This window comes from Carassius carassius, chromosome 46, assembly GCF_963082965.1.
Source record: "Carassius carassius chromosome 46, fCarCar2.1, whole genome shotgun sequence".
In the NCBI taxonomy this organism is placed as follows: Eukaryota; Metazoa; Chordata; class Actinopteri; order Cypriniformes; family Cyprinidae; genus Carassius; species Carassius carassius.
Genome location: NC_081800.1, coordinates 17435399 through 17445012, shown reverse-complemented (window position 1 = coordinate 17445012; position 9614 = coordinate 17435399). Strand labels below are relative to the sequence as shown.

General features: G+C 36.8%; 1 protein-coding gene across 1 annotated transcript; it reads left to right on the top strand.

Moving 5' to 3' along the window:
* The first annotated feature begins 2336 nt into the window (after positions 1 to 2336).
* LOC132129147 (photoreceptor ankyrin repeat protein-like) lies at positions 2337 to 9318 on the top strand. The gene is made up of 5 exons (XM_059540616.1): positions 2337 to 2569; positions 5718 to 6077; positions 6197 to 6326; positions 6409 to 6549; positions 8067 to 9318. The coding sequence occupies exons 2-5, from the start codon at positions 5799 to 5801 to the stop codon at positions 8879 to 8881; spliced, it is 1365 nt and encodes a 454-aa protein (XP_059396599.1). The 5' UTR covers positions 2337 to 2569; positions 5718 to 5798; the 3' UTR covers positions 8882 to 9318.
* Positions 9319 to 9614: the final 296 nt, after the last annotated feature.

The window sequence follows — 9614 nt, the reverse complement described above, 5'->3', positions numbered from 1 at the left end:
TGTGGAGAAAGTCGCACCACTTGAATGATCTCTAAGGCCATCTGAGCTTCCTCTTTCTCTGTCTCATTTCCTGAGACTTTTCCCTGCAATAACTCTTCTGCTTTTGGTCAGCAGACTGAGAAAATATCTGTGGCCGCACATCACATCTCCGAATCCAACTCATCCAGCCAACCTGAAGTGATCCAGCTCTAAATTACTAAATTAATTATTAAGATTTGGCTGCTTTTGTTTTCCACTGAACACTTTGCACACAGGTTTTATATATATTCATAAAGTCAAGGTTATATATGAATTTAAAATCATTGATAAAGACTATGAGGGTAACTTGCACTGATTTGTGTTTTTGGTATTTTGGAGTCATTGTGGTCTTGAATAGAGAACCATTAATGGACTCCAGACTAAATTAGTACAGGTTTCTTTCTACAGAGATTTGATGTGATTGTCTGAGCTGTAACAAGGCTTTTAATTTAGTAAAAAAAAAAGTGTTTCTATTTGAAATACACAATTCCAGTCATCATGTTTGTCATCATGTTTGTTTTGCTCAGAATATTCATTCCAAGGCCCTTATAAAATGGGCCAAAATGTATTTTGTGGCTAACCAGCAAATGTGTCAGCTAAATTTCCTGAATAAACTTGAATTTTAAATCCTTGTACTTTGTCTGTTGATGTCATGCATAAGTGCCTTAATTTAAGATTTTCTGCTTTCACGGATGCTGAGCTTTCAAAGAAGTGAATACGAAAAACATTGGACCTCACTAATCATTTCATACATTTTGTGTATTTCTGTGGGCAGAAAAAGTTCTCACGCAAAGCTTCCTTCAAATTCACAGTGGATTAATTAGGCCATTGGGAGTATGTGAGTTTTGTATATGTGTGTATATTTTTTGTTTCTAAATATATCATAAATTTAGAATACATTTTAAGTCAAGTCAATTTTATTTATAGCGCTTTATACAGTACAGACTGTTTCAAAGCAGCATAACAGAAATAAACAAGAAATCAGCATTCTTAAATTTCAACAATTATAAAAATTACTATACATTTCAGCTCTAGAGAAGATTATTATTCAGCTAAGGTCAATTCGATGAGGATTTGGTTTAGCTCAATGGCAGTGTCAATGTTAAAGTTCATCAATTACAAAACAAGTTCTATCCAGCTATAAAGTAGCTCTAAAGAATGAATATTATTCATTTAAGGAATGAATATTAATCTTATTCAGATAGCCTGAGATCAGTGTTATTTCAGTTCCATTTAATCACTGTGGCAATGTTGCTAAACTTCCTCAATAATGAAACTTAAACTTCAAAAACAGCTCTACCAAAGACAAATTGTCTTAATCCAGTTCAGTTCTCATATCAGGTTTGTTCCTATCAAGTATTTCAGTGCAGTCAAATCAATATTTTTGAAAGCTGATTCTCTTTTTGTAACCCCCAACAGTTTCTCCTTTGAACTAACAATGCAAACCTATTATGATTTCAATGCAAATGCTCTTCTACATTTTATGCACAAATAAATGCAAATGCACCTTCGTTAATGAGACGCATTGTTTTGAGTGAATCATAATTTGGGGGGATTTTGGAAGTTCCTCAAAATGTGTCCACTAATAGAAAGTGAATTACAACAAGCTTGATTACATGTCATGCATGGAAATGATTACATTTTCATCTAATTCATTACAGATCCACAAGTGCTAAAATAACAGGTGTCTTCACTGGTTGGCCAAGAAACAATTAAGATATTGGACTAGATTAATCACAGACAGATTAGTTTCATTTTTCACCTGACATGCTGCAAAATTAGTGGCGCCTGGCTGTAAGTTGTGTGGCACGAGGTGTAGCCTGAGCTTCTCTGATATGCTTAAGCTTGTTTTAAATGGCTAAACTCTACCATATTCTGATCCAAAGCTATTTCAGGGCATGTAAAACACAGGCAGTTTTGAAGATATTCCAGGCACAAACAGAAAAGGAGCAATACAATACAACGCGCCAGAAAATCAATCAGTGGCAGGATGATTATAATAACTGCACCAAAGTTCATAATACACTTCCCAGCACACACATGTTCTGTGAGCTTTACTGTTTTATGGTTTTATAAGTGCAAAATTCTAAAGTGGTTGTATTGTGTGCCAAAAATCATATAAAATATGATAAATTATAAAGAGTTTGTTGCTTTCAATAAAAGATGACCTTTTTTAATCAGTCAAAGAGAAGCATGCCAGCTCAGACTGAAGACATGACGCAGTGACAACCTTACAGCCACAGACTCCTGGCAGCTGCCATTTCTGGATGTTAATCCACAAATCTCCTGTAATCAGGATGAGTAGACATGCCTGTCTTAACAGAGCACCTGTGTCAAGATTTGGAAGGATTCTTCAGTGATCAGAGGCCTAAGTGTCCGAACGGAGGGATTGGAGGAGGGGACAGGAAGGGATACGGCTCTGTCCTGTGAGATCAGACAGTCTACAGTAAGAATCCAGACTGGTGGGACTAAACAGAAACAACAGGAGCAATGATCTGATCACCCAGAGAGATGTGGACTATGCTTAACCTTCTTCTGAGCTCTTTAAATGGTAAGATACAATGGTTGTGTTTATTGATTTGGTGCATATAAATTTTTGATAGGTTGGGGAAACAAGTAAATGCTGAAAGGACATATAAAGTGTTATAGAAACAACAGATTTTGTTTTGTTTGCCTATATCAAAAATTTTTTTGTCATTTTATTTAATCATTTATTTATTATTTTAAGCAAAATGTGAAAAATAGCGTGGAGATGTGAGTGTCCTCATCGTGTAATACAAAAATGTATCAAGCACAATGTGGATTCACTGACAAAATTGGGTGGGTGGTTTCTTGGGATCTTTCAGAAGTTTGCATGGGCCCTAACAGGAAGTAAATAAGACATTTTTTACTAGCAAATCAGGACAGAGTCTATTTGTAATGTTTATATGGAATCACTTAAAGAAAAAGTCAAAATACGCACATCCGAAAAAAGTCTTGACCAGGTGCAAGATCAAAGGGTTAAATCAAATAGTAGAAAAAAAGATCTGCACACTTTTACTTCCCACTGTTCATTTATTCAGTCCTGCAGTAGGATGTCTCCAGATAGTTTAATGCTTAATAAGCATAAAACCAGTTGAATCTATATGTATTTGTGCAGATGGGAGCCAATCTGTAAGAAAATATGTGTCAAATATGGTGTGACGTGCTGTAATAATCTAAACAGCAGTACAGTATGAAAATAATGTAATAATAATTACATGCATGCATTTTTTATGGAATCGTATCATTTATAAGACTACTTTGAAAAGGTTAAAAAAAAAACATTGTCACACCACAGGACCATTGAAACTAAAAAAAAGTTGGTTAAAAGTTGGTTAAAAGTGGACAGTTAACTGAAGTAAAACGACCACCATCTAAAAAAAATAAACTTTCTTTTAAACAAACATATATGTGCATAAAGCTTGACTGGTATTTATTTGACTGACAGTAGGACAGTGTTGTTGCAACTCCATGGTCTGGAGAGCTAAACCAGCATGTGAACAGTATTGTGGTTCTCAGAGGAAAGACTGTTTATGTGGCACTAATGGGGAATGTTTTCCCATCATTGCTTCCCACTTCTGTCTCTCTCTCTCTCACACACACAGTGCCTCTATATCAGTCTGTGCTAGCCACTATATGCTTCCAGTTACAATGGCTAAATATAGCTGGGAAAGCACTGTGAGAGCAAATATGTTCTTTTTTAAAAGATTTAAACAATGGGTCTTTTCATACATGGACAAAATTGATAAAATTTTGCATAGCATCTTTTTTTATTTTAATGGTCTCGGAAACAATATTGGGGGCAGCTGTGGCCTAATGGTTAGAGAGACGGACTAGTTACCAAAAGGTCGCCGGTTCGAGTCTCGGTGCTGGCAGGAGTTGTAGGTGGGAGGGAGTGAATGAACAGCGCTCTCTTCCACCCTCAATACCCATGGCTGAAGTGCCTTTGAGCAAGGCACTGAACCCCCAGTTGCTCTCTGGATGCTGGATCTATAGTTCACTTCTCACTGCTGTGTGTGTACACTTGGATGGGTTCTCACGCATTCAGAGTATGGGTTACCATACTTGGCAAATTTCACTTTCAAATTTGGAGAAATTTATCATTACATCACCAGTGGATCATCTTTAGTGAATGAGTGCCATCAGAATGAAAGTAAAAAAATCACAATAATCATCTTGTGAAGCAAAAAGCTGTGTGATTGTAATAAACAAATTAATCATTAAGAAGTTTTTATCTTCAAACCATTGCTTCCAGCTGAAATACAAGTCCTCTATCAATAAAATTCCTTTCTCCACTGAAAAAGCTGTATCGTCTAAATCAGGAGAGAACCGATTCACAGCAGATGATCATTGTAATGTTACATTTCTCCAGAATCTATTCCAATGAAAAAAACAAACTCATCTCATCTACAACTTGGATGGCCTGAGAGTGAATTAATTTTTAGTGTCTTTAAGTGCCTTCCTCATTTCTCACTCCTGGGCATTTAAAAGTGGGAAGTAGAAATGGTCTTAACTAAGAAGATTTTGACTAGTCAAGAGTCAGGCCTTGGCTGACACATAAGCATGTTACTCATGAGGTTAGAGTTTGACTAACTGATTCTGTTCTCCTGAGCTATTGGCACAATACACTCTGTCCAAATCATTTACAGAATTGCACCAGGGTTCAGTTCAGCATTATTCTCATTAAAAACCCACAGTAGTAGAAATTAAAGTCAGAATAGCAATGAGTTATGCTTGACATATGAAATGATTACTCATTTTGCAGTTTGTTTAGTTTGGCTTACACTTACTGACCTTGGTTTCAACATTCCTTTGAATATTTTCAGAAAGCTCCATTCACATTCATCATGTTTGTTGCTTAAACTTTGTGCTTTGCAAGTTCCGCCTTTGGTCAAAAAAAAAAAAAAAAGTAACTATGTTCTCCTGTCATTCTCTAGCAATAGTCTTACCCCAGATATAGCTACAGTGAAGCTCTTTACAGACATTGAGCCTGTTACAGCATAGTTGTTAAGTTGTGCAGATTACAGCCTGTCAATCACAACACTGTTTACCTCAGGTGAGACTCTTCATCCCCTTCAGCCCCAATCTGCTCTCTGATTGAGATGTGCCACGGTGCCACCTTGTTCAAACAAACCGATCAAGTGTTATAAATTAAATTAAATGACATTATTATATAATATATTATATAATAAAATCCTAAAAGTCCACAAAAGGCTACAAATAAAAAATAAAGCTTCCAAAAGGGTGGTTTTACTGCAATGCAATAGAAAAATCTTTTTTGGTAAAACATTTTTATTTTATTTTTTTTTTAAAGAAAAAAAAGGATAGATAAATATCTTAATCAGTATTTCATTTGTTTACTTTGTTTTTCAGTGAAAAATATCTAAACATACCGGAAACAATCAAGTTACTTTGATTTTCAAGTCAATTTAAGTTGTTCTAAGGTTGTAAATGGGACAAAAATACTTTATTTTGACTTTATCTTTATCATTTTTGCTTCCTAACAAATTATTATTTAAAAAATTTTTACTTTATTTTTATTTCCCATTATGGCACTATGTAAACTAAGTCTTGTCATAATAGAGAAAAATGAGCTCATGTACGCCAGATAAGATTGATTTGTTGTATAATCAAAATGTTGTTTCAGCTTTGCCTTTATCTTTATCTGTGCATCACAGATTCCAGGGAGGGAGCAGTGAGGATGCAGATGATGATGAAGTGCCTGCTTAGATGTGTGAGTCCTGGCTCGTGCTGACCAGATGGCTGAGGTTAAAGACACGTTGCAGGAGGATCCAAATCTGGGCTCCGGCCCAGATGAGGATGCCTCTGAGTTGTCGGTTTCTGAGAATGATTCAGATTCTGGGAGTGTGCTGTCAGATGACTCGGTTCTCCCGGACTATGAACGGGAAGATGCCAGTGGAGGCTCTGCCAACACCTTGTACCAAGCCTGTGCCAAGAACAATGCAGCAGCCCTCTGCAGAATTCTGGAAAGGGGTGTTACAAGAGATGAAGTCATGGAACTAGACATAAATGGCAGGGTAGGGATCAGATAACCTTATTACTCATAAAGCATCATCGGTAAAAAACAGAAGTTTGGCAGAAGAAATGATTTACATAATTTCCTATACTGACAAATCCTGTTCTTGTTCTCTGATAGAATGGTCTGATGGTGGCAGTCTCAAAAGGCTTTGTGGATCTCGTGTATGGACTCAATCAGTGCCCATTTCTGGATATCAATCATCAGGATAATGACGGCAACACTGCACTCATGATCGCTGCACAGGCTGGTAGGCTCTTTATCAATGTATTAAAGCAATTATTATTAGGTACGAAGGACCTAATTCTTAATTCCTTCTATAAATTCTGCAGGTTTCGTAATCATCCTCACCTACATTCTAAATTACTTCAGTGGTGTGGACATGGAGCTCCGGGATTCCCGAGGCTTCACCGCACTCCTCAAGGCAGTGATCCAGGGCAGCAATGACTGCATGGTTTCACTGCTCATGGCTGGTACGTTATTTTAGGACTGTAATATATAGTTTACAGATAGGCCACTTGGGCAATCTGGATGATGTGAAACGATGCAAAGAATTGAAAATCATGGCATTGTGTTCCTGTTTCATCCCAGAACATCCCTAAAGTAGAGCAAATCTATAAATAGGTATAGAACAGCATAAACACAAGGTCTTAAATACCTGCTAATACCAGGTGTTACAACACTTTTATACTCAGCTGTATATATGCTATATATTATTACAGTTGTGCATGTAATATTTCATAAGAGAATGACAAAAGTACAAAAGTTTGAGACCACTATTGAAAATGCTACTGTTTTGCAATTTTTATGTATATGTATGTAGTTAGTTAATATATATATAAAGTAAGGTATGTAAGGTAAAGTAGAAAACAAAACTTTTGAAGCACAGTGATGTGGTGACACAACGTCAGTGCAAGCAGGTTTAAAAGATGAGCCTGAGGACATTTTCTTTCCCGATCCCTTGGATAATCGTTTAGCCCTCACAACGAGTAATGGATTAGCCATGAGTACACTTAACGGTAATTATTTAGAATTGACAATTAACTAAACTTACTGTACCTAGGTAGTTAAAATGTCATTAGATCTTTCATTTTCACATATAAATACAATCAGTTCAACAATCTTTACAATGATGTTATCGCTTGCTTGCTCTAATGTGGTGGTCCTGAATTGTATTGCATTGGTTATTACACAGGACAGGTACTGGTTGGTTACTTAACACAAGTTGGACAAACTAATAATAATAATACATTTAAAATGAAATGATCCTGTTCTTAATTACTAGCCTATATCATTTTATCAAGTACCCAATTTAATTATTTAATCAAATAACATAATTTGTTCAAGTACCCCAACTTGAAAGATAATGAAATATGTATCTTCCTCATCATCTAAATGATGCTGTTTTGCTCTGCTTGAACAGAGATATGCGAAAGTTAACAGTGATTTTTCTTTCACACTTGGGTTAGTTAATCTGATTTGTTCAATTATTGAAATTCAGGAAATGGATTATGGAAATGAGAAGTCCTTTAATATTTATGTTATCCCCAAAGTGGCCACTTGGCGGGGTAAAAACAACTGCTTATATTTTTTCTGCTCATACAACCAATAACATGTTTACACTCTAATGCATTTCATTCCAAAGTAGCTATAGCCACAAATTCAACTTAGGTGAACTTAAACTAACTTCAAACGTAAAAAAATATATATATATATATATATGTGTGTGTGTAAGTATAAGCATACTTTTTTTCACTAGAATAAGGCCTTTCAGTCCTTTTTGACCTTGAAACATAATGCAACTATAATCTATAATATTTATAGCAAATCAACAGAAATCAATAAGCATAGTTTTGTTCTTAAGTATTATGCTATAAAGAATGTGCTATAAAATGCTTTACGCACAAAACATGTTATGCATTAGGATATTTGATTAACAGAATGGATTTTAGTAAGTGAGCTGTGTAACCTTTTGTCTCTCCTTTGCTAGGAGCCGACATAAATGTTGTGGATGCTGCAAGGGGGAAGGATATACGAGAATGGGCTCTGAAAACAGGTCGCTTTGAGACATTAAACAGACTTAGACGGCTGAACAGCAGGCCTCAGGCTGAACAATTCTGTGAAAAATATGTCCCAGAGTGGCCAGATCTGAAGGAGCTAGTGACCAAGGCCACAGCCACAAAAAGCACAGGACAGAAGGTCGCCCATCGACTGAAGTCTACTTTCACCTTTAGTTTTCCACATGACCCCCAGGACAATGGCATCATGGACCACATGGTGCGCATAACCACAGGCATCCACAGTCCCTTGGTGGTCAGCGGATGCCGTCCTCTGTGTCCATCAAGCCCGCCAGAGATTGGAAAGAGACGCTTGGCCGTGCCTGAACTGATGCAGATGCACCCTGGGAAAAAGCTTGAGGAACATGTGACGCGGCACAGCAATGGCTCCATCTCTGTGGCGTCTACTTCTGCCTCTTCTGTGTCGCTTGGCTCATGCTGCTCTGACTCGGAGCGGAGAGGCAGTGTACTCTCCATGGCCTCCAATGGAGCCCGCAAGTTTGTCCCGCGCAGCATGGCCCGTCGCAATAGCGTGTTCCCCACCGGCTGCGTCCCCCAAATCAAAGTGACCAAGTCTGGAGAGCCAACGCCCAAGAAGGAGAAGAAGAAAAAGCTAACCAAAGGTTATTTAGAGCCACCGATATGGAAGTATAAGGAGGCTAAAGAGGAGAAGAAAAAAGAGAAGAAAAAGGAAAAAGCAGAAAAAGAGAAAATGGATAAAGGAACCAAGAAAAAAGCTAAAAAATGAATAAACTGCCAACATCATTCTAGACCTTTCATATCGTTTTCATTAGTTAAAGGGTAATGGATCAAGTTTGTATGGATAGATATTGTTTTCACGGTTGTTTTAAAAGAATGGATAGCAGGACAAGGCAGTCTAAAGACATTTGATTCATTTATATATACTAAAAACGATTATTACCTCTCCAACAACCAGTAGGCCTATATATACATCTATTTTGAACATTTTCACCTCTGTTTTTCATTTATGATTTTTCAGGTCTTCTCCTTTAACCCCATACTACTTAATGTGTTTGCTATAGCAACATTATTGATTGTAATGGATGATTTTACAAAAGACTTTTGAGCTACAGTATCGAAAATCATACTAATATGCTGATTTGGTTCGCAACAGAACCTTTCTTATTATTATCAATGTTGAAAACAGTTGGGCTTTTTAATACTTTTGTGGAAACTTAATATTTTTGTGTAAAGCATTCACCGTATTTTCCGGACTATAAGGTTCGACTTATTTATCAAAATTAATTTGACATGGACCGAGAGAAATGAACCAAGAGAAATGAACCAATAGAAAACATTACCGTCTACAGCCGCGAGAGGGCGCTCTATACTGCTCAGTGCTCCTGTAGTCTACACTGAAGACATATAGCGCCCTCTCGTGGCTGTAGACGGTAATGTTTTCTCTTGGTTCTAAATAAATGCGACTTATAGTCCAGTGCGACTTATATATGTTTTTTTCC

Excerpts from the sequence above, each read along its gene's own strand:
- LOC132129147 (XM_059540616.1), top strand. The coding sequence starts at position 5,799 with ATGGCTGAGGTTAAAGACACGTTGCAGGAGGATCCAAATCTGGGCTCC. Across the intron at positions 6,327-6,408 it reads CATGATCGCTGCACAGGCTG|GTTTCGTAATCATCCTCACC; the intron begins GTAGGCTCTTTA and ends TAAATTCTGCAG. Across the intron at positions 6,550-8,066 it reads GGTTTCACTGCTCATGGCTG|GAGCCGACATAAATGTTGTG; the intron begins GTACGTTATTTT and ends CTCCTTTGCTAG.